We start from the raw sequence: 25511 nt of genomic DNA, 5'->3' as shown, positions 1-25511 counted from the left end.
GTTCTTGCTCAGGCTGGTTTCGAACTCCTGAGCTCAAACAATCCGCCCACCTCGGCCTCCCAGAAAGCTAGGATTACAGGCATGAGCCACCACGCCCGGCCTAGTGGGTTTTTTTTGTTTGTTACTGTTTTCTATTCTTTTTATTGTGTTATATTCATTATATTGTTGGTTATTTTGGGGGTATTTCCCCTAATATTTTGATCCTTGGCTGATTGGATCAATGGATGCAGAGGGCAGACTGTGTATCTATAAATGCCTATAGAGAAAGGATCAAAAGCAGACAGTTTGGCGCCTGTGTTGCATCTACAAAAACCCGGAAGGAAAGGCACAAAAATTCATCTGTGTCACTGTCAAAATTATATAGCTGGTAGTGTCCTTTTCCTGGGTCGGGTGGGGGGAACCTGCCAAGCTCAGGTCTCAGGCTTTATAGAGATCAACAAGATTTGGATTCTAGTGCTCCAGTCACATCTTAGCAATGACTAATTTAAGCTCGTGGTTTAGACAGCAAAGGTTCTAATTCAGAGACACCCGCTGTGAAGAGTATAATTTGTTTAATTATTACTGTCTTCTCCTGAAGCCAGATGGCAAAATCCAGGAAATGTTCAGAAAATGAGGCCCAGTTCACATAATAGCTAATCATGGGCAGGAGAACACATACGCATGCCGCCTTGGCCCTTTATTATCTGGCTACTCAGGGACCAGTGGAAATACAACCCCGATGGCACTCCTGGTGTCTTTCTGCTAATTCACAGCAGCCCCTGGGCTTCAGGCTCCTCCTCTGTGCAAGTGCATGTGGTTCTATAGGTCGTGCAGGTGAAGACACAGCCCTGGAGTCTATTTTCCCAGGTGTAGAACCTGGCAGCGCGATGCCTGCTGGACCTTCCTGCAGCCCTGCTGTTCTTACACAGAGTGTGCGAGGACAGCGAGGAGGAGGAGGTCACGCAGGCGCAGTGGGAGCAAGAGGAGCGGGAGGAGCGGGAGCAGCTGGAGTTTGCCCGAGCGAGGCTGGCCTACCAGCGGCGGCAGCTTGAGCGGGAGCGCATGGAGCGGGAGCGGCTGGAGCGCGAGCGCATGTACCTGGAACATGAGCGCAAACGAGAGCAGGAGCGCATCCACCGTGCGCGCGAGGAGCGGTGGCCCACGGGGCGGAGGCCCTACGACTTGGAAGGCTGGTAAGCTGACACCCCATCCGGTCGCCGTTAGGTGGCCCATGGGGGTCACACTTGTTTGTTGCACAGACCTTAGAGTCATAGTAGCATGAGATCTGTCTTTAAAAGGAAGCAGAGGTAGGTACATGGGCCTTCTGTACTCCAGCAGGGATGTGGAGATGGCTGGATGTTGTGGTGCTAATGAGATCTTTGGGTTCTTGTCCAAGCACCAGGAGGAGCCCACAACAAATGCTGGAGGAAGGCTGCATCTTCTGGGTCCTGTCCGGGCTTTTTAATCCATTGTAATTTGTTTCTGCTCATTCTACTAATACAATCAATTGCCAATCCCCAAACATACTGATGAGAGGTACGCATAGAAAAATGCTACACGCCAGTCAGACGGGAACCTAAACTCAAACTTTGCTGTTGGGTATTGGGTGGATAAATCCAGCCTTGATCGTATCAGGCTTTCTCCATGCATCACTCTTTGGGACAAACTGCGCTATTTCTTTTTTTCTGCTGCATAAGTTAAAGAGGAATCCATGAAATCATTTCACTTGTGTAAAGGGTCATCTAAGCTGTTCTAGGATCATTTATGTCCTTCGGAAAACACTGAAGGTGAGACTCCATGGTGGTCACCTGTGTGCTGATACAGGATGTTTCAAGTGCTTCTGTCAGTGCCACCTTTGTGGGGCAATGAAACAGTATTGCGGTGGGAGGCATGGCAGGTGCGCGTAAAGAGCTGCTCAGGTTTGAGGCTTGCACTGGTTTCCCGAGAGGTGGCAGCTGTGTGGAGTTCCCCGAGCCTGTCTGAAGGCTGCCACTGCCCACTTCTCACTGTCCTGTTGGGTGTAGGTGGGGAGGGGGTGTGCCAGACAAAATGGAAATAGTCATTCAGGTCAAATCAGATGTCTAGGCTCATGTAGCAGGGAACACTATGGTGAAATTAATTCCGTTTCTGTGAAGTGCTGGGGCCAGGGACAGTTAGGGGCTATCTGACCAGCTCCCACAAAGGTCGTATGTTTGGAGGGGAAATGGCTTTACCTCTTTCCCGTGCCCCGTCATAGGCGAGATGATGCCTACTGGCCAGAGGCCAAGCGGGCTGCCCTGGATGAGCGCTACCACTCTGACTTCAACCGCCAGGATCGCTTCCATGACTTTGACCACAGGGACCGAGGCCGCTACCCCGACCACTCGGTGGACAGGTCAGTTGGGCCCCTGCCGACCCTGCCCACTTGGTGCAGGTCTTCTTTCTACTGGTTCATTCTCTGAGAATAAGGAGTGGCCTTTCTGGGCGCTGAGCCTTCGGTGCATGCAGTTGGCACTGAATCAGGCTCTGCATCCCCTGCATTCGGTTTGGGAAACGTTGCTTTTCATTTCGGGTCTGATGGGCCTCTCTGTTCACAAGCCTCTTCCTCTCCTTATGGCTTGATTTAAATTACCTTTTTCAGGAGAGAAGGTTCAAGGTCAATGATGGGAGAAAGAGAAGGACAGGTAAGTCAGAAGCTACAGTTGTAGCCACAGCTTTTCCCACAGCGTTGCTTCCTTTCCCCTCTGCTCACATCCTCCTTCCTCCCACTGGAGTGAGAGGAAAAGTGAGGGAAGGAAAAGCAGAGCACCTTTGTGTTTGGGATGAAAATGTGGGATGTTTGTGCTTGGTCTTGGCCTTGAATCCAGAGAGTTACTCTGAAGCCTCTTTTGGCCCAGACCCTGACTGAGTTTGTGTGTGCGGCGCTCACTGACCACACTGCGCAGTGCTGGCAAGCCTCGGGGTGGGGCTCGCCTGGCTGTGTGGGAAGGTGCCTGGTGAGCATGCAGCACTCGCGTGCTTCTGCGTCGTGGACTGGTCTGCTCCACGTGCGCCTAGTGAAGCTGTGGTTGGTGTGTCTGCTCCCAAGGGCCTTCCCTGTTTGTGTCTGAGGCAAGGAGAAGCCCACGCTTCACCTGGGCAGCCCAGGGCCCCACTCAGCCTTGGAAAACAACACAGTCTATGGCCACACTCGTTCCCGTTGCAGGATTAGCACATGAGAAGAACAAGCTCAATTTCATCTTTGTCTTCTGTCTCTTACATGTGGGTTGAGGATTTCCCAGCAAGAGTCTCAGATCTTTAGTGGGTTTACTTGAAAACGTGGGGACAGGGGGGAAGGCTGTGGTGAGGCCGTTGTGGCAGAGTTGATGCCTCTTGCCCGTTAGCTTTTCCTCAGCTCTAGCAGAAGCTTCACTTTTCAATCTCATCGTCCTCCCTCGATTACGTCATGTGGCTGGGGGTGCCCATGTTCCTGCCCTCTGTCTTGGGGATGCTCTTCTGCCTCGGGAGGAATTTCATGCCTCTCACGTGATTCCCTTCTCCCTGCTTCTGGAGGTAAATCTTACATTCCATGCAGCAAAACTAGACTAGTCTTCTGGATTTTCTTTGATGGAGCAGTGTGGCCCAGTGGTTAAAAACCCAGGTTGCAGTATCAGAGCTGGGGGTATAACTTGTCACCACTTCCTACTGAGACTGTTTGTCCAGCTGTGAAATGAGGGAAGTTATTCCTCCTGGGTAGAGTAGTGTAGGATTTACTTTGAGGTGGCGCACATGTTAGCATGAAGTGTGGGTGTAGCTGCTCTCCAGGGCTCTTGACCCGCATTGGCTGCTTTTCAAGAGGTTATCACATACTGTTGCTCTGAGTCTGAAAGGGAGTTGGGTTCTTTTTGCTCACATACCCAGTGATAAATAAGACATCGCTGCTGCCTCAAATGGCACATGGTGACATCTTACTGGAGAGAGAACCACCACAGAAATTTAGGTTTTGCATTATGTGGCTTGGTTGAACAGAAAACTGTTGGTTCATTGTTAAGATACAGGGGAGGGATGGAAGTGGCTAAATAGTTAAAGAACTAGGCCCCTACTTTGTGTCACAATGCTATTCAGTCTACTTCTGCATAGTTGTCCTTCTGTAAAATTAAATGAAGCTGTTTAAAGCCATCAGCTGTAATTTTTTTAAAAAATGAATATGCCTTCAAAATCATTTACAGAAATAGTATTTCTACTATCCTAATTATGAAGCTCTTCAATTTGGCTGTACTGCTTTGCACAGATTTTCATCTCCACACAGTGGTATCTGCTAGCCCTGGATAATTTTTTCCGCTTCACTTCGCACTCTTTTCTGTCAGATACGTTCTTCCGAGCAGGCTCATTTTTGGCCTAAAATATGATAGAGATAGAAATGGTTGGTGGACCAGGTCTCCTCCCTTGTACGCGTCATTTGGAGCCACGACAGGCAACAGGTGCCTCACCTTCTCTACGGAGATCATTCTTCCATGCACCTCCGTTCGTAGCACCGAGCCCCAGGACTGTGGGCGTTGGTTACCACCTTGGCCCCAACAACCTTCATGAAAAGGACATCCTTGATCTCTCTCACAAAGAACCACACAGCTTACTACAATTCTTAGCAAGTAACTGATAAGCAGAATCATTTCCACTGCTTGTTCTTTTTGTGCAAATTGTTATATTTCCATAGTTCATTTTTGAATAGGTTGTAATTACTCCTGACCTATCAAAACAGAATTGGTTTTGATACAAGATCAGTCGTCATAGTGCAGAAACAAACAGGCAAAGTTAAAAGACAGTTTACTCCACTCAAGACTTGTAACTAATGAAAAGTGCTTCCCGTTTGGATCATTTTCTCCACTTCCGCTGGAGCCAAGGCTAGGCGAGGGGCCGCCTACTCACAAGTGCACCTGCCTGTGCTGGCTCAGGCTGAGAACAGCTCTGACACAGATGAGGACTGTCAAGCACGTTCCCACAGGGAGGGGACTTCAATTCTGGCCAAGAGGGAAACCCAAGCATTACCTTCGTGCTTCAAACAACTAAAAGGCTGGATGAAACGTAGGCAAGAATGGTTTTCAGACACGGGACATCACCCTGCCCAAGAGAGCTTTGTTACCATCCCTGCTCTTTGACTGGAGTTTCCAGGCCATGGGCCAAGACACGTAAATGAGGCAGGCAGTATTCCTGAGCTGAGGGGACACAGCTGAGATTCTGAGACCAAGGCAGAGAGAAATCAGAGAGCTTGAGAGATGCACTCAGAGTTTTTCCTACCTGGTGCAGGTCTATGAGGAAATAAGACGCTGAGAGAGAACCAAGCATGAGGGGCAAAGGGAATAATGCCAGGGGTTCACTCAGGACTGATTGCAAACAGGTTGCTTTTCTCAGTAGCCAGAGTGGAAAGGCTGGTAATTCACAAGGTGTCATATACAGTACTCAGAGGGCATCAGCCTACTAATGGGACAAATTGAGCCTAAAGGAAACACTACGCTGTTCATGACTTACAAAGTGTAAAGCAAGCCTCAGAAGGGTCACATACTGTATCTGCTGGGACAGTCAGTGTTCCAGCTGAAATACAGACCGTTACAGGAAGAGCAAAAACATGTCAATATTGATAAATCAAGTTTTAACTTAAATCCCATATGTAACCTAACTAAAAATCTAACCTTTAAAAACACAAGCACAAGTTTCAGACAGTTAGATATATTTATGGCAAAGTAGTCCTAAGAAAAAGTGTTAAAAAAAAAAAAGGAAATTGTGAAAACTGCTGTCATTTCTTTTTAGTTTCAAAGCAGATATTCTCCATTGTCTGAATTTACCACTTCTTGAGATGAAAGGAATCCGTACAGTTTCGAGAATTTCTACAGTGTCTTTCAGAAACAGGCCCATTGCACAAGAGTCTGAAATTACATTGGACTTATCACTGTAAGATCTAACAAGGATGATGATAGCAATTAGGACAGTTACGGTTTCAAACTTTTATGGAATGTGATGCTTCCAGTAATAGCTGGTATAAACCATCAAAAAGAATGACATACCAGTACACATAGAACAGAGATGAACCTTGAAAACATTGTGTAAGTGATAGAAGCTGACAGAAAAGGCCACATAGCGTGTCATTCCATCTACATGAAATTTCCAGAACAGGCAAATCTATAATGACAGGGAAAGATGGGTTACCGCTAATGGGACAGGGTTTCCTTTTCAGGTGATGAAAATATGGAAATAGTGCTCGTGATCACACAGCCTTGTGAATATGCTAAAAGGCCCTGAATTGTATACTTTCCTCAGGTGAATTTAACAGTTTATAAATTTTATCTTAATTTCAAAAAACATAGTGGGGGCCGTGGGCAGTGGTGGAAGCCTTGCACTTCAGCAGGCTGAGGCAGAAGCATCGCTTCAGGCCAGGTTTTCGAGACCAGCCTGAGTAACATAGCAAGATAGCAAAACTCTGTCTTTCCAAAAAAGAGAAGAATTGGCTGTGCGTGGTTGGGCACGCCTATAGCCACAGCTACTCGGGATGCTGAAGCAGGAGGATTGCTTGAACCCAGGCATTTGAGGTAGCAGAGAGTTATGGATTTATACAAACACAACTGCTTTCTGCCCCAGGCAGTAGAGTATTACCCTGTATTCAAAAAAAAATCCTGGTAAAAAACTGGTTGAGTGTGTATACCCCAGCAGTCTATTGTGGATCCTAGAGAAGCTGTGTTGTATTCCATATCGGGCTGGTGTCATTTTCATAGGATTAAGACATTTTTGAACCAGGAAGGAAGCCAAGGAGGTGCATTTAGTTTCTCAGGCCAGTTGGGGCAGCTTTAAGAGTGTATCTTCCTCTAATTCTTTTTTAGTCCTGGTGAAAAAGCTGAAATACTTTTAGTATATTTTCATTTCATTTGGCACCAGTACATCTCTATTCTTGTCCACACCCTTGATTCTGCTACTTGTTGGGTGGTGAAGAGCAAGTCTAATTCTTAGAGGGGGGACACCAAGGGGCAGAGCTGTTCTCCTCCTGGCTTAGTGGGCTCAAAGAGTGCTACAAACACTGTTTCTTTAAGTTCTCTAAACACTCTAGTCCCAAGCAGCAAAAAGTAGAAGTGGGTTGTTGTAGCACTGTGGTCCCCAATCCCTGGCCCAGGAACCAGTACCAGTCTTTGGCATTTTTGGAAGCAGGCCGCACAGCCATGGTTGAGCAGTGGTCGAGGGTACCTCCTACCTCCATCTCTATTTACAGCCACTCCCCATCATTCACATCACCGCCTCAGCTCTGCCTACTGTGAGATGAGCAGTGGCATTAGATTGTCATGGGAGTGAGAAGCCTAGTGCGAACTTGGTGTGTGAGGGATCTAGGTTGCTCTCCTTATGAGAATCTAACGCCTGGTGACTCGAGGTGGAACGGAGGTGATGCTAGTGCTGGGGAGTGGCTGGAAATACAGATTAGCATTTAGCAGAGAGGTTTGATGGCACGTAGATTATGGTAAGTCTATTGCTCAGAGACTCAAATGAAAACCCTATCACTGAGTGGCAAGTGACAGCTGAGCTGCATCTGGTGGCAGGCTTTAAGTTAGAATCTCTGACACTTCAGTTTGCACGTGGCCTGCCCATTGTTTTATTTACTGCTTCCCCCAGTGCCTCTTTCCCGCACTGCACACTTGTCTCAGCAAAAAGATTGGTACGGGCCGGGCGCGGTGGCTCACACCTGTAATCCTAGCTCTCTGGGAGGCCGAGGCGGGCGGATCATTCTGAGCTCAGGAGTTCGAAACCAGCCTGAGCAAGAGCGAGATCCCATATCTACTAAAAATAGAAAGAAATTAATTGGACAACTAAAAATATATAGAAAAAAATTAGCCGGGTTTGGTGGGGCATGCCAGTAGTCCCAGCTACTCGGGAGGCTGAGGCAGGAGGATTGCTTCAGCCCAGGAGTTTGAGGTTGCTGTGAGCTAGGACGCCACGGCACTCTAGCCCGGGCAACACAGTGAGACTCTGTCTCAAAAAAAAAAAAAAAAGATTGGTAAGCCCACAAGCTCACCCTAGCAAAACATGACTCAACAAACGTTGCTGGAAAGCTTCTTTGAAAAGGGGCAAAGGCCTAATGATGAGACAGCAGAAGACTGGCTCTATAAGACTGCCAGGAAAACGAAAGCTCCATTTCAAAGAAAATACCAAGAGTCCTACTTAAATTATGGGTTTATTGCAACACATGAGTCACGTTCTCTGAGTCTGCTTTGTATAATAAGTGGCCATAGGCTATCTAACAAATCCGGGAAAGCTTCAAGACTGTTTTGCCACATAGGGACCAAGCACTCTGCATTAAAAGACAAGCCTTTGGAGGTTTTCAAAAGAAAAAAACGTGAACAGTAAGAAGAGAAGCAATTATTGAAGGCCACCACTTCATCAAATGCGTGTGCACAGAGAGTGGCTAACCACGTTGGTAAAGCTAAGAATGAGAAGCTCTTTACTATTGGTGAAGAGTTGATCCTGCCTGGTGGTAAGGACAGTTGCTATGAAATGTTAAGAGAGCCTGCAGTTCAAAAGGCGACAGAGGTTCCTCTTTCAGGTAGTACCATAACTAGACACAGCGATGAAGTAGCAGAAGGATCTGGAGGCACAATTGTTAGAGAGGATTAATGAGTCACATGGCACGCAACCCAGGTTGACTAGTCTACCAGTTTTGATAAAAAGGCAACAATGATTGTTTTTGTGCCATATATTTTTTGGGAGGATGTGCGTGATGGCATGTCCACTTTTGTTGCCAACGAATACAACAGCTGCAGAAGTATTCAACTCTGAATGATCACGTATGAGGAAAACTGAATTGGTCAATTTGTGTCTGTATACGTATGGACAGAGCAACAGCCATGACTACATGGCTTAGTGGTTGCAGTATTCAGTCAGGGAGGTCGCTTCTGAATGCGAGTCTTCACATTGTGTCGTGCTTAGAGAACTGCTGGCTAACCAAAAAATGTCACTTTAAGTAAATGGCCTTTTCCAGGATGTCATTAAAATTATTAACATTAAAGTACATGCACTTAGGCCTGTTCGGACAGATCTGTGTCAAGAATGGCTGCAGAGCACACACATCGAAACACAGAAGTGAGATGGCTTTCTAAAGTAGATCACAGGCCAGGGTTTTTGAGTTACAAGAGCCGCTCCAGAGATTTGTTGCAGAAAAAGTCACCAGTGGCAGCACATTCCAGTGACACAGAATGGCTTGGGACACTTGCTTATATGATACTTTGAATGTGCTCAACAAAATCAGTATGTCCCTTCAGGGCAGAAAGACAACTGTGTTCAAGTCAGCAAATAAACTGGCTGTATTCAAAGCCACGCTGGACTTATGAGGGCAACGAATGAGCATGTGCATTTTTGACACAATTCAAGCATTAGAGATTTTAAAAGAGACTCAGCTGTGGTGTTCATTCTCCAAGGTACTACCTGATCACCTATACCACCTTCAAAGGAATTTGAGCATTACTTCCCAATCACAAAAGACCCCCAAACTGAGAAGGAACAGAACCATCACCCATTTGTGAATAAGCCAGGTGAATGGACTTCGTACTAGAAGAGGATCACCTGCTTGAGATCACAAATGATGGTGGCCTTAAAAGCATGTTTGAGAGAACTTTAGTAGCCACAAAAGCACTAAAAAGCCTGCTTTCATTTCTGACATCCTGTGTTTGTGAAGCAGGGTTTTCTACAGTGACAGCAACCAAAACTGTCTGCAATGGGCGGGCCCCAAGTGAGACCGTCCAGTTGCAGGAAAACAAGCTCAGGGCTTCCACTGATTCTACATTATGGTGAGTTGTACAGTCATTTCATTATATACTACAATGTAATAATAATAAAGTGCAGAGTAAATGTATGGGCTGGAATCATCCTGAAACCACACAGCATCCCACCCCACCCCCATCTGTGGGAAAATTGTCTTCAGTGAAACCAGTCCCTGGGCCCGAAAAGGATTGGGGCCACTGATGTGGCACATCTCTTTATTGTCTGTCTCCTTGTGACTTGTAACGTGATGCCACTTTCCTCAGGATTTGCCCTTCCTCCTTAACCACCTGTTAGGAAGAAATGAATTTTTACAGTGTTATTAAGATGAGGCATGGCACACACTGCTCTTTGCAAGTAACAACTTCCTGGTAAACAAAGGCAAATGCACTCTTGGAAACACCAACTCTGGTTGTATTTGTGCTGCAAGCCTGAAAAGGGGTAGGATGAACCCAACACAATGGGGTACCCTATTGGCCCAAATCCCAAAGGAAAGGAAGGGAAACCATTAGCCGGTACTTGTGAATTGGGATCCATGTCCAGTTGCAAAACAAGCACTAATTTGACACTGCCCAATGATAACAGAGAGACTGCTGGGGAGGCAAAAGGTGAGCGACATCTGGGAAGGAAGCAGCAGCCTGTGTATGGAGAGATTGGTGGTTCCAATCAACAGGTCTTTCAGTGCCTTCCACCTGTGTGAAACAGGACTGGACACACAAGGTTGTTAACGAACTCACAAGGGGGGTTCAGTGTTGCCCGCGGCACAGAAAGCTAATTACTGAGAGAGCCAGGAGAGTTGAGGAGGAAAGGATTTATATCCATGGACCTCTCAAGACGAAGGGGGAGGTACCAACTGCCTCAAATCCACCTGCCCAAACATCGGTCAGGTTTTTTTCTGCAGGCGAAATGAGTAATGCATGACAGCTGTGAGCATCATTGTACCTCTGGGGTGCACTATCAGTTACCTTGTCTTCGCTGGACAAGCAGGTGGTGTAAGGCTTTCTAGCAGGTCCCACCGTTCCTGGGAAAGAAACTCAAAAGAGAATGAATCAGTATGACGAAACTTAAAAGTTGTGGTCAGCAAATTTTGCTAGAGTTCTCTCTTTTCTGCTTAATTGAGACTGTAGCCGCTGAGATTAGCAAGGCTGGGATAAATACTGCTATCAAGGCCACTTAGAGCTCCCAGCCGAAGCCATAATGTGAACAATGTGAACTCATCTGAAATGTGGGGGGACTAAAAACATTGACTAAACGTTTCCCTGCTACACAACCGGTTACAAGATGTCTACCCTCGCAAAGCTTGCTCCAGTGGAGGAGAGACAATCCCCACGGACACAAGTGTGTCAAGTATTGCACGGTGGAGTGTAAACACAGGATGGTGCCACAGACAGGAACAAGGAGATGGCGCAGCACTTCAGGGAGACAATGTCGCAGTTCTAAAGTGACGCCTGCCGAGGGGAAGACCTAGGGGACCAGCAGTCCCAGTGAGTGGCCAGCACAGTAAGTGCGAAGGCCCTGGGGCAGCAAGGACCGCCCCCCTTTACTGCAAATTCTCAGTGGTTCTTCAGGCACACATTCTCCAGAGGAGGAAAATGAACAGAGAAAGACACCTGCCCAAGGTCACGGAGCCAAATCTGGAACTGGGTCGAACAGCCACCGTGGTAGCCAAGAAGACTTTTAAGGGCACTGAGGGGAATAGCTGCAAGGAAAGTAAGAAGCGAGGCACAGACAGGACCAGTGACTACCCAGGAGCTCGGGCCCCGGGCGGTCAATAGCGGGGCGGGCCGGGGGCGCCCTGCGTCCCGGAAGCGCGGTGACAGGCCCGCGCTGGAACGTCCCCGGGCCTCCTGCGCCACCCCCGACCCTCAGCCCATCTCACCTTGAGCCGTTCCATCTGGACGCTCTTGTTGCCGCCAGTGTCCAGGTTCCGCTTCTTAAGCTGCGCCTGCAGGGTGCTGAGCCGCCGCGTCCCGGTCTCCGAAGCGCCTGAGCCAGGGCCCGAGTCGCCCGACCTTGCGACAGCCTCCGCCTTCCTTGAGTGCCCGTCTCCGCCACCGATTCCAGCGTCGGATGTAGCGGCTCTGAGCACAAAATGGCGCCGCCTAAGAGGAAAACGCATTGGCTTTCTCCCACCCCGCTTTGCGTGCGCGCTCGCGTGACGCCCAACAGCACGTCCCGGCGACTACGCGCAGGCGCGGTAACTACAGCAGGCAAATATCGCGGCGGGAGCCTGTTACGGCTTAACGCGCCTGTGCAGAGCCTTCCTGAGCATGTCATTGCGCATGTGCAGATGGGGCCTGGCGAGTCCGACGGCGCCGGGTGCGCTTGCGCAGGACCGAGGCGCGCCGGGGCGGCTGGAGCGGTTCCCTTGCAGGCGGCGCCATTTTGTGCTAGGAGCCGAGCTAGAACCGGGCCGGTTGTGTGCAAAGTGGGCGGCGGAGCCAGGGTCCCTGGAATGGCGGAGATTCTGTCAGGCCCAGGAGATTCGGGTGCGGCGGGCGCAGCGGCTCTGAGCTCCGCTTCGTCGGAGACCGGGACGCGGCGCCTGAGCGATCTGCGGGTGATAGACTTGCGGGCGGAGCTGAGGAAACGGAATCTGGACTCGAGCGGCAATAAGAGCGTGTTGATGGAGCGGCTGAAAAAGGTGGAGCCGGGGTCCCGTGGGTCGGGGTAAAGCGCGGGTGAGGGGTCCCGGCGGCCGCGACTCTGGTCCCCTGGCCTGGGTCCGCCCCCGGCCCCGTTCGCGGCCTGCCAGGGCCTGGCTCGCTTGCGCCTCCCGGCTCTTCCCCAGGCCCCGGCGGCAGCTCCGAGCCTGGCCCGGGCGCGCGTTCAAACCCTGGGGGCGAGGAGAAGAACGGAAAAACGGGACGCGGGCGGGAGACGCCGTCGCGGTCCTCGGCTGCCAGTGACGGGTGACAGGGGCCCCTGGGTGGAGAGTTCTCTTCTTGTCTCATACCAGTCTCCGTAACTAGGCCGGGGACCCCGAAATCCTCCCTTCCCAGGCGAGGTGAAGGGACTCGGCCAAGGTCACACGGCCGGGGACAGGCGGAGTCGGGATTTGAACCTGGCAGTCTGATTCCTGAGCGGGAGCTGGGTTTCCTTTCCTTAGATGCTCCCGCACACCTTGTGGTTGGCTGGGGGTGGGGGGCCATGACCTGGAGTACAGGGTTCATACGCAAAATAAACAGCTAAAGAAAATTCGTAAGGGAAGGAAGGCGTTAAGAACGAGTCTTAACGATTTTCTGGCCCCAGTCTCTTTGAAATAATATGTCAGGAAGGGAGAGGAGTTGTGGACATTAGCGATCATAAATGAAAATTACGGTTAGATCCTCGTTTCCGCAGCGCATACACTGAAATGGGAACGACACAGAGAAGATTAGCAGTATTAAATTTATGTTTTTAATAAAATGATTAAAAATTTTATTAAGTAAAATAAAATACGGTTAGACTCAGGACTTTTCAAAATCGGCTTCAGAACTTCATCCACCAAGAAGCAGAGAGTGGGCTTCCCGGGTCAGTTGGTCTGGACTCAGGACTCTGCCAGGTCTCAGTGGCCTGATCTATGGCATGGAAGACTTTTAACACCTTCTAAATCTGTTTGTTTCTCTGTGAAAAGAAGCAACCATGAGTGTTTTGGTTTCGGGATTTAATAAGGTTGCATGGAACAGGCTTGGCATGCTGCCTGGCACTCAGCGAATCGTTGCTATGACGATTCACTTTACCTCTCTGTGCCACCAGGATTCATCATTTGCAGATGAGGGGCTGTAACCCAAACCTAGAGGGATTCTGACAGATCTCTTGCAAAGTGCTGAGTCAAGTAAACGTTAGCCGCCATCTGCTTCCCCTACAGTTTGCTTATTCCTGTAGGTTTCTTTCTCCGTCTTTCTCTGCATTTCTCCCTTCTAGGTACTCGTCTCTGGAGACCTCTTCCTCGTAATCTCTCATGCTGGCCACTGAGGGTAGGACTGGTGACTCATTGTACCCTCCTAGCTCCCAAAGAATCGTCCATGGGGCCTTGTTAATTCCTATTGAGAGGAAGGAGGAGACATTGTTTGTTGTCAGGCTCAGACACGGCTGGCTCGTCAACTTGCTCAGAGTCACTCGGACCTTTACAAAACTCAAGCTTGTGTTTCTTTCACTATGGATACTAGCTCTCTTTACTTAAGACAAGCAGGAGGTTGCTGGATGCAGACATTTACCCGGAGGAAATGCACGGAGTGGGGATTGGTGGCTGGACAGGTGTGGTCCCTGTTCTGAGCCGCCAGGGGTCCTCATGCACCAAACCAATTTGAGGGGCTTCATCCTCTCCTCCCCTTCCTACCCCCCAAACAGCTCGTAGGCATCCAAAGCTGCTTTGATGGCATGTACCCTTCCTGTTAGGCTGGTGGCTGAGACTGGTGTGTGACTTGAGGAATCCTCAGTCACTGTCATCTCTGACAACACAAATCCATTCCTCTTCCTTCTCGCTCTTTTCAGTTTCTTAACAGTGTGATTCCAAAACACAAGTGCCAGCAACCCGTATGTCCAAGTAGCTCTGTAACTCTTATCTTCCTCTCCGACGTCTGTAATGTACTTGGTGTCCCTTTCTTAGTTCATATTTCCAGGAAGGGCAAAAAGCAAATGGTGGGATTAGGACACTTTTCCGTCTGTGTCATTTCTTCTCCTCTCCTGGTGATATCTGAGGATTTTCTGTCCCCAGGAAGAGGGTGAGGGAGTTTGTGGTTGCGCTTTTCCTTTTATCCCAGGACAGAACTCCAATTTCTCCACCAGCTTCCAAGAGGAGTGGAGATTTTCTTTGGTGCTAGTACAGATTAGGTGTGTAACTCCCAGGCCCAGTTCTAAATTCAGACTTCCCAAGCTGGGAAACTTTGAGACTTCTGAAGCTCAAAAAAAAAAAAACCACAGTATTTGAAATGGATTTAAAGCAATGGTCTGAAACCTATGGTGAGTTGAATAATTATTTCATTATCTGTTACAATGTACTAATAGAAATAAAGTGCAAATTATCAGTAGAAGTAAACTTGAAGCCCAGTTTTTAGGGAAGTCATCATCAGTGTCATGTTCAGTACTGATTTGCAGAGGTACCTGCTTGGTGGCAGGCACTGTGCTGACTGTGGGAACTGTTTCCAGTGAATGACAAGTTCTTTCTGTGGGAGGCAGGGTTTGCCAAGAAATCGTTATTCAGTGTCCTATGAGGCAGGGTCACCTAGTAGTTGAAAGTGAGGTCTTTGGAGTCAGTCGTGGATGTATGTGATGGCAGTTGGCTGAGGCATTGCATGTCATGCCTGGTCCCACGCCTGTCACAGTAGGAACCCAGCCAGTGAGTGGTGGCATCTACGCAGACAGTACTGAGTGCAGGCATGGCATGGAGGGGTCACTGGAGGCTTACACGGCACTGTGCTGGGCAAAGTCATAGGAAGTTGGAGAGTGTGCCTTTCCCTTTTTGAGTTCTTTTGGTGCCAGGAATAGGATGGACCACATAAGCCCTAGTATCTGGTAAGTGCTTGCTTTATATGCATGGTAGAGTCCTCACAACAACCTTCCAGGGTGACTACTATTAATATTATTAGCCCCCTGTGCCGGAGGAAAGAACAAAGAGCAATTAAGTCATCCTGCCTAAGACTACACAGCTAAGAACTGGTGGAGTCGGTCTGACTTGAGCATAGAGCAAGAGAACAGATGAAAGGGTGGGCTAGATGCCCAGTGGGGGAAGGCATTTCCAGATCAGGAGCAGCTGTACGCTCTAAAAGATACATGTCCCTTCTCACCTGAAGGTTCTGTGAAAGTCAGGCTCTGTGCTGACTTTGGTCAACTTTACATGTCCCTTCTGTTTAGGCAATTGAAGATGAAGGTGGTAATCCTGATGAAATTGAAATTACCTCTGAAGGAAACAAGAAAACATCAAAGAGATCCAGCAAAGGTATGGTGCATTTCATAAGCATGTGTCATATTAAGAGCTTTCTTGAAAACTACTTCACTAATGTTCCTCACTTACTTGGCTGTGTTTGGACGTGGGCACCACCCTGTGAATCAAGAGCCTTCAAAGAAGCTTTGCATTATTTCCTTGACGATCCCTCTCCTGTTTTGTTAGCTTGGTCCAGTGGAGGATGGAAGGGATATTTGCCCCTTTGTTCATTTACTCTGTAGGTTTCTCAATAGTCCTTGTTAAAGTTCTTTAGGGAGAGAGTATCGGGCACTGCTTGACTCTCCTATTGGTCTGACATGCAGAAAATGACTTCCCTGTTAAATACCACCTGGCCAAGACAGAATTGTCACTTACACAATGTTTCTTTGAAAAACTGCCCACAGAGTAAAACTTGCATTCCATGTGACATTAATGACTGCCACCATCTTACCCAGATCTATCTTTCTTACTCCCCACGCCCATGCCCTGTGATTCAGTCAGGCCCCAAAAACATGATTCACCCCCTTTGACTTCTGTGCCTTGGCTTATGTGCTCCGCCCACCCTTCTTTCCCATCTGTCTGTATTCAAGGCCTCCTTCACGTCGTTCCATCTATAGCTCCTCAGCTGTCCTTCAGTCCTCTGCACTCTCAGCCCCTAGGTCCTTATGCCTTGATTTGAGATTGATGTTGTCCCCCCTTCTGTCATGACCAGATTGTCAAGGGCAGGGCCTGTGTCTTGCTAGTCTATCGTTCCCTCTCAGCAGTTTAACGGATTAACATGCAACTACTATTTTAAGAAAGAATCAGCCAAAACTGTGCATTTGGGTCATTCTGAATGTTTTCTTGGTATAGGTTGAGCATCCCTCATCTGAAATGCTTGGGACCAGAAGAGTTTCAGATTTCAGATTTTTTCAGATTTTCTACTTTTATTTATATATGTAACGAGGTATCTTGGGGATGGGACCCATATCTAAAGATGGAATTCATTTATGTTTCATGTGCTCCTTATACACACAACCTGAGGGTAATTTTATACCTTTTGGGGGGTTGGGGAGACAGTCTCGCTCTGGGACCTGGGCTAGAGTACAGTCATGTCATCATAGCTCACTGCAACCTCCAGCTCCTAGGCTCAAGTCACCCTCCTGCCTCAGTCTCCCCAGTAGCTAGGACTACAGGTGCACGCAATCACACCCAGCTAATTTTTCTAGTTTTATGTGGAGATGGGGTCTTGCAGTTTTGAGGCTGGTCTCAAAATTCTGGCCTCAAGCAGTCCTCTCAGCTGAGCCTGGCAAAGTGCTAATGTGATGAGCAAGAGCCACTGCAGCCAGCCCAAGGGATATGGCGTTAAATAAAGTGTTTCTCTGTATTCGTCTACATTTTTCTGTAGGTAAAATTTTTGTTTTCATTTCTTCACAGATTACAAAGCTTCTGATAATTGGCCATTTGTATTTTCTGAATTGCCTTTTCATGTCCTTTGCCCGTTTTTCTACTGGGTTATCTTACTGAGTTATAAGGGCTCTCCATATGTAAAATGTTGCAGTTTTTTCCAGTCTGTCATTTGACTTATTTGTGGTGTTCCGGTCATTATACGTTTAATCTTTCATATGTCTGGGTGCTGTCAACCTATTCTACGTGGCCTCTAGATTTTATGTTGTTTTAAAAGGCATTCTTTTGATGTAAAATTATAAGAAAATATTAGCTAAGAGTAATCCTTATGGTTTTATTTTTATATTTGGATATTTATTTCATTTAGAGTTTATGTTTGCATATGGTAAAAATAGGTAGGGATGAAAATAAGAAACATTTCTATCATCCTAAAGATTGCCACTGCCCCTTCCCAGTCACCCACCCACCTCAGCAAGAAGAAGGAACACTGTTTTGATTACTTTCACTGAAGGTTAGTTTTGTCTGTTCTAGAAGTTCATGTAAAATGGAGTTATGCCATAGAAACTTTTTTGTGTGTTTTTGTTTGTTTGGTGTTTATGGTGTGATGTAATTAGTTTTATTCTGGAACATGGTAGTACCTTTTGATAGTTCATGGCCTGGTTTATAAGTTTTACTGAATTCTTTTCAGCTATATTATCAGTAGATTTTATCAAGATTTTAACTGGAAATTGAGCGACCTCTTTAATGAGTGAACCCCAAATGGCTTAAGACTAGAAATCAAAACTCAACGAATTTCAGCATACCTCCAAAATAATTTTACAACAGTAGTGGTTTAGAAGAATCTTTTAAGATAATTATTAGCAAAGTAAGTGTCTCTGTAGTGGCATTATCATTAAGTACAAATTAATAGGATGTTTTGTGTGTGTGAAAATCTTTTGTAACTGGAGATGCAAAGTTGGCATGTTTGCTTTTTACGTATTACCTAATCCTGTGCTGTTGGGTTTTTCCTAGTTTTTTGTTTTTACATTTTCCTATTTAAGGAAAGTTGAAAGGATAATCAGTACATGGAATTCCTCTATTTCCTTTACCCAGACTCCCCAAATGTTAGTTAGCATTTTACTGCATTTCCTTTATCCTTTTCTCCCTCTAGTTTTTTTTTTTTTTTTTCCTGGACTGTTTGGTAATAGGTTGCAAGGCTGTGTCCCTTTATTGTACATACTACAGTATTGACTGAGAGAAAGATCATTACATAACCATTGCTATCACAATCAAGAAATTAGTGTTGATGCAATAATGTCATCTAATGTTAGGCCATATTCCGATTTAGTAGTTTGTTCCAGTAATGTTTTTTACAGATTAAAAGGGAAAAAAGTACTGGGTCATACATTGTATTCAGCTGTCCTGTCTCTTTAGTTTTCTTTAATCTGGAAAAGTTGCTACAGTTATCTTTGGTTTTTTGACTTTGCCATTTCTGGTGAGTGCAGAACAGTTATTTTGTAGTCTGTTTTTCAATTTGAATTGTTTGGTGTTTTTCTGCCTATGATTAGGATCAAGTTAAAATCTTGTCAGAAATACCACCAGAAGTGTTGTATTCTCAGCGTATCCTATGCAGAGGCGCCTGCTGTCAATTTGAAACCCACTGACCATATTCACTGACTTAAAGTGGTGTTGACCAGGTGTCTCCACTGGAAGGTTACTCTCTTCTCCTCTGTAATTGTACTTATGGGGATGATACTTTGAGACTGTGGAAATACCTGTTGATCCTCCACTAGTTTCAGGAACCACTAAATTCTGTCCACTCATTTATTGTGGTTGTCAAATGGAGATTTTCTAATTTCCTTACACCTTCTGTTTGTTTCTTGGTGTACTAATAAAAGGAATAGCTTGTCCTTCTCCGTTTATCAGTGTAAACTCAGATTCTTCATTTATTCCAAGTGGAATGTAAGGCTGGTTTTTTTGTTGTTGTTTTTTGAGGCAAGGTCTTGCTCTGCTACCCAGGCTGGAGTGCAGTCCTGTTATCATAGCTCACTGCAACCTTAAACTCCTGGGCTCAGGTGATCATCCTCTAGCTTCAGCCTCTGAGCAACTGGTATTACAGGCACACACCTCGATGCCTGGCTAATGTTTCTGTTTTTAGTGGAGAATGGGGTCTTGCTCTTGCTCAGGCTGCTCTGGAACTCCTAGCCTCAAGTGATCCTCCCACCTCGGCCTCTGAGAGTGCTAGCATTATGGGTGTGAGCCACCACCCGTGGCCAGTTAGCCTTTTTATTATTATTTATAATGATAGGCAAATTGCCCCAATGGGAGCCCTGTCAGGCTGGCACCTGTATCGGTTCCACCTGCCCTCTTCGTTCTTTGAGTCCTTCTTTACTTCCTGGAACAAGAGGATACTTCAGTATTATCTTATACTTTTCCTGCCCCATCCCTGTACTCAGTCATTTCTGCCACATCCTCTGGTCCCCTTTTGAGGAGAGAGACATTAGAAACGAAGATCTGGGCACTTACATATACTCTTTGCAACTGGCATGTCAGCTCTTAGGCAAGTGCTGAGTTTGTAAAGTCTGCTGGGCTGAGTGTGCCTCATGAAATTAAATGCTGTTAAAGCAATCAGAAGCAAGCCAAAGACAACGGACAAAATAAAGTCCTGGCTAATATAAATTGTCCATTTGCTGAACTTGCTAGCTAATTATAGTTGTTTATTGGTTGAGTCTCCTGGATATTTGAGGTGGCAGTTGTATCATCAACAAATCAAAGACTTGAGCAAAATAAAGTATATGTAATATTCTTAGGTAGTAAATACAGCTAACAGGAAATATTCAAGACCTGTGACATGACTAATTTTAGAAAGTTTTCCTACATGTGATGACTTCTTATCAGAAACTGTCGATTCCCCCCACCGAAATTATCCTAAAGAGAAACATTGTGGTGTGTTCTAAAGGTAATCTAAAAAGAAAATGCAGAATAACTAAAATGTTAGGGAAGGAAACGGCAATTTCCTCTAATTTTGATGATAGGATGTTGCAAACAGAGTAAAAACTTTGAGGATTTGTTCATTTTACAGGTAGCACTAAGCATTTTTTAGTAAATCATGTTGCAACAATTGGCTGGCTGGCTGATGGTAGGAAAAAGCTCTGTTATCTCTTCCCATGCCAAGTAGAAATTCCAGCTAAGACAGTACTTTTGTAATGTAGTTGACAGGGAGACCTGAAGTGAAACCAAAGCTGAGAAACTATAAAGAAAAATAAATTAGGCTACATGAAAGTTTTAAGTCTCTGTAAAGAGAGTGAGAAAGAATATTATAGATAAGGAAAAGATTAATACCCAGAAAGATTTAAATATTCCTGCAAATCAGTAAGGAAAATAGACAACCCATTCAACAGAGAGCAGGGACTAAACAGCAACTCACAGATACAAGAAAAGGCAGATGTGGCCTGTACACACACAGAAAGATTCCCTGGCTGCCAATTGGAGGAAAGCAAATAAAAAAAATGAGGTATCATTTTGCCTAGCAAACTGTTAAAAATGTACATGCTTCATAATAATCCCCCATTGGCCCAGGTCTGGGGAAATGGGTGGGTTGGAGGTGGTAGATTAGCACAGCCTTTTGTGAGGGCAGCTGAACTCAGGAACAGCCATAGTGTGCAGGAAAAGATGGGAGTGGAGTATTAGGTATGTGAAGGTATTCCAGGGCCTGTTACTGAGTACTGGAAGCAAGTTACAGAAGGTATTGACAATATGATTTAATTTTCACAACAAGCTAATTTATGTATAATATATGTATGATGTAAAGACCCAAGAATGTCTTGTTTGGTCAAGTGAGGAAAAAAAAAAAGATTGCAGAGCATGTTACCAAGGTGGTAACAGTGGTTGCCTCTTAAGAGGAGAGTGGGGCAGAGGGAAACCAGCTTTTTACTTCATATAGTGAGTGTATTTGTATAATTGCGTAAATGTATTTGTGCAATCAAATGGAAAAGTAATGACCTACCCACATGCAGCACTGGGTGCTGGGGGGCATCCCAGCAGAAGTCGGGGTTGGGGCAGACTAACAGTGGGATTGGACATAATCCGTGAGGCAAAAGTGTAGCAGTAGGAAGAGGTGGATCCCAGGCAAGGGGGCTGCACTTGGGGAGTGGAGGCCAGAACACTAGTTGTGCCTGTACTTTACAGCTAGAGGTGGCGAACAAGGGTGAAAAGCCTGTTAGAAGGATTTCAGGGGCGCAATTTCTCTTGCTACTAACGACAAATGGCCCTTTAGTTTTTGTGAGAGTTATGTTTTCCATCCATTCTTGTTTGGTTAGTTTAAATACATTTTTCTTCTTCGGAAAATAGAGTGTCTTTCCCCATAACGCGATTATTGATAATCACTCCAGTCAGGGATATGCTTTATATGTGGAAAATTGAACGTTTTTAAGACCACGCATTCTCTCGACATCTTGGAAGGGATTTGGGCTGCAGAAGGGATTATTGCTCAGAAGAAAAGTTGGTTGTAGAACTGGGAAATCCTGATTGTGCTTGATGAAAATCTACTGCCTTTCTTGTGGAAAAGAGAAATACAGTATAAAGGGTAGCACGTTTGTGATAACCTACTTAGATGTTTCCTACTAACTAGAAAACAATTGGACAAAAACCAGTATACATATTATAGTTGTTTTATCAAATATAATTGTTCTATAGAAATATTTCTGGTACATCTTCCTGGCATGTTATAAAGTCTACCGGGTTCAATTCCAAATGTTTTTTAAAGCTGAAGGCATGATTTGGCAAAGAAATACATGGGAATGGGGTTCCCAGTCAGGCCACCAAAGCTATTTGCACATGTGTATTGAATTGTCATATTAGTTTCATAGTCTCCTCTGTTCCTAATTAAGATAATTCTGAAGATGAATTAGAATATAGAAAAATCATGTGGAGTCTCTCTGGGCCTCAGGAAAGGTTTTGGGAGGGATAAATGGATGGACGTTTATCACAAACTTAGAGCAGAAGTCAGCATATTTGCCATCTGCCCATTTTTGTTAATAAAGATCACTGCAAAGACAGCACCTCCCCTTTGCCCGTCTGGCTCCCTGGGGAATCCAAGGTCCACACTACGTGTCTGGGTGGTTGGTACAGAGAAACAGCAGGGGTTTCCTTCTATTTTATATTAGGAAGGTGTGATGTAAAGTATGAAAACCTGTCAGAGATTGGATGGTGTTGAAAAATTTTCCAGTAGCCAGAAATGCCCACAGTGCAAGCCAGTTTGCTGCCCTGAAGAAGAATACTTTGTGATGTAAAAATGACATGAAACTCGTATTTCAGGCTTGATAAAGTTTTATTGGCACAGCCGTTCATCAGCGTGTGGTCTGTGGCTGTTTTCACGGTGCAGTGGCGGAGTTGAGTAGGTGCGACACAGACCATAGGGCCGCAGACATGAGAATAATCATTATCTAGGCCTTTACAGAAAAAGTTTGTCAATCCTTGCCTTAGAAAAAGAGAAGAAACTATAGTATTCATCAGGACCAGCGCAGAGCTGACCCTCGCTGGAGCTTGGTGAGGAAGTCAAGGCGACACTCTCTCCTCCTATGTGTTTTAAACTTTCATCATAAAATCTGTTTTATTAGAAGTCCCACCTAAGTTATATTCCCCTAAAATGTGGGGAGACCAATCTTCCAAAATGTTCTACAACATCTCTCTGAAGCCTCAGAGAGGTTAAGTAACCTGCCCAAGGTCACACAGCAAGAGGCAGACCTCCACAGTCTACACCCTCAACCCTTAAAGTACATGGCTGTTCCTGAGTTCAGCTGCCCTTGCAAAAGGCTGCGATAATTTACCATCTCCAAACCACCCATTTCCCCAGACCTGGGCCAATGGGGGATTATTATGAAACATGTACGTTTTTGATGGTTTGCTAGGCAAAATGATATCTCATTATTTTTATTTGCTTTCCTCCAACTGGCAGCCAGGGAATCTTTCTGTGTGTGTACAGGCCACTTCTGCCTTTTGCAGTGAGGACCGTGGAGGTGGCCCTGGAGCCCAAGGTGTCTGATCTGAAGCCTCAGCTAAAAAAAAAAAAAGAAAAATCACGTAGTGTACACTTAAGCCTCAATTATGGTATAAATGATATTTTTGTCTTTTACTTTTTTTGCCCTCTGTGTTGCAAGATTGTTTATTATACAGACAAATTAATGTCTATTTTCTTACGCAGGGTGTCCCAAAATTCTCCATAGAAAGGAAAAATTTTATAAACTTTTGTAATGACTATTTGGTAAATAAAGGAACATTTAGCTACAATTTCCCATTTTCCCTTTATATGGTGACTGTTACCCTGTATTATTTGACCAACACTTAGTAACCTTAAGAAATTGATGTTCACATTGGGGAAAAAGCCCAGCCGGAGGTGGTTTTCCCAAGGGTGTGTGGCTGATCAACTTTCCTCCTGGGTCCCTCAGGAAGCTGAGCACCACTTTCTTGCTAAAGGAGCTGCGAGAAGCTGTGTCCCTGGAATAGCTCTAAACCACATAACTATGCTGCAGTACACTTTGCTTTTGAGACACTCTTCTACAGTATGTTTCATGTACTTCATACATGTGTGTTTATTCTTCACATTGAAAACAGTAACTTTAGCAAGCTTGCTCTTGACACCAAAAATTTTATTTTTCCATAAATTTTTGCCATGCCTAATGATTTTTTGCATTCTTTTATTTCTAGTATTATTTACATTTTTCTATTTTGTGCTCATTTTATTGTTCGTATAAGAAATAAGGGCAAAGTACCATGTAAATACTGCTGTTTGGATAAAAGTGCCAACATGCCAGCCCACTGTGAACTGCTGGCAAATTGTGAATATCATCAAATAAATAATTGATTAGTAAGAAAAATTGGGAGGTTGGGCAAGAGGACTTGGGGGAAATGATTTCCTCATTTTTCAAAGCGTGGAGTCATTGAAATAATGTGAGCCTAAAGAGGTGTCCAATCTCTTAACGTTTTTCATAATTTTTTCCTTAACATTAAGTTAACCTCTTGAAAACTCTGGCGTTAGGCCGGGCACAGTGGCTCGGGTCTGTAATGCCAGCACTTTGGTAGGCCAAGGTGGGAGGATTGCCTGAGCCTAGGAGTTTGAGGCTGAAGTGAGCTGTGATCAGGCCACTGTAATGCAGCCTGTGCCACAGAGTAGGACCGTGTCTCTACCCCCAAAAAACAAAGAAAAACCTGGAGTTAAACCATTCTGCCCAGTTCCCTTTAGTTTATTTTTCTTTTGGTTAATCTCAGTGTTTTATATTTAGAAAAAGATTGTGCCATGTAACTAAAACTGGAACAAAACAACAGATCAGTAGAAGATAATGGAAATGTTAAATACTCCCAGACATATTATAGCAATGTAATATTGAGTAAGGACAACATTTCAGATAGGTAGGGAGGAAGGTTTTTGGTTGTTTGTGTATTTTAGCATAGCCTAAGACAGCATTCAGAAAAGATAATTTGCTAAATGTTGAGAAGCCATTTTGCAAATGGGACAAGTATTTGGAAAATAGTCTCAGTCAACACAAAACCGGGAGAGTAACTTTTAAAAGGACAACCCTCTCGGCCCATAGCTCACACCTGTAATCATAGCACTTTGGGAGGCCAATGTGGGAGGATTGCTTCAGGGATGCCAGGAGTTCAAGACCATCCTGGAAGAGCAAAACCTCTCGAAAAAATTTACAAAGAGTTAGCCTGCCATGGTTGCATGCCGATGTAGTCACAGCTACTCAGGAGGCTGAGGCAGGAGAATGGCTGGAGCCCAGGAGTTTGGGATTGCAGTGAGCTGTGACGGCAACTCGGTACTCCAGTCTGAGTGACAGAGGGAGACTCTATTTCTAAAAATAAAAAATAATATTAAAATAAAACAACCCCAAAAGAAGTAAATGCAGGTGAATGTTACATAGTCTTAGTATAAAGGAGAGCTTATGAACATAAGGGTAAATACCACTCATTTAAATCAGTTAATAGATTAGATCCATAAATGTGAAATTTACCCGGAACCTATAAACAAGAGACTAATGAATAATTGGACGGGAAATATTTAATATTATATATAGATTCCAGGTGAGGAGAAATGGAGCAGAAGTTTTTAAATACAGAAAGAATATCAATGAGAAATTGAACAGAAGTACTGATGATCAACAAAAACTCAATCCAAGGAATAATAAAATAAATTCAGGTTAAAAGCAGTATTTCTGCTTTGCCTAGCACATTGGCAAGGCTAAAGAAAAATGCCAATTTTACGGAAGATTCAGGAACATTGGCACTTTTATTCACTGTTGATGAAACTTATATAAATTAGAAAAAGCTAACCCTTGTGTATCATGACAGTATGTTGGAAGATTTTTTCTGTTTACCCTTACAAATCTGTAAACGTTTTGTTCCAGAGATGTAATTTTTGGAAATATGTTCTAAGATGAGAACTATGCCAGCCTGAACAAGAGCGAGACCCCGTCTTTACTAAAAACTAGAAAGAAATGATCTAGACAACTAAAAATAT

At 45.2% G+C, this 25511-nt stretch overlaps 1 protein-coding gene and 1 long non-coding RNA gene across 2 annotated transcripts in view; one reads left to right on the top strand and one right to left on the bottom strand.

Annotated features, from left to right (window-relative positions):
• SAFB (scaffold attachment factor B) overlaps nt 1-25511 on the top strand; it is a 78704-nt gene that overhangs the window by 27902 nt on the left and 25291 nt on the right. The window contains exons 14-16 of the mRNA XM_012646127.1: nt 909-1172; nt 2216-2353; nt 2600-2642. Of these exons, the coding sequence (XP_012501581.1) occupies nt 909-1172; nt 2216-2353; nt 2600-2642 (445 nt within the window). The remainder of the gene's footprint in view (nt 1-908; nt 1173-2215; nt 2354-2599; nt 2643-25511) is intronic.
• On the bottom strand, nt 2673-11883 carry LOC105811923. Its single transcript, XR_001137579.1, has 3 exons — nt 10689-11883; nt 4428-4519; nt 2673-4335 (listed from the first exon to the last, which is right to left on the bottom strand). It is a non-coding gene; the product is annotated as an uncharacterized LOC105811923 (long non-coding RNA).

Source organism: Propithecus coquereli, unplaced genomic scaffold (assembly GCF_000956105.1).
Source record: "Propithecus coquereli isolate 6110/MARCELLA unplaced genomic scaffold, Pcoq_1.0 Scaffold241, whole genome shotgun sequence".
Taxonomy (NCBI): Eukaryota; Metazoa; Chordata; class Mammalia; order Primates; family Indriidae; genus Propithecus; species Propithecus coquereli.
This window is presented reverse-complemented; position numbering and strand designations above follow the sequence as displayed.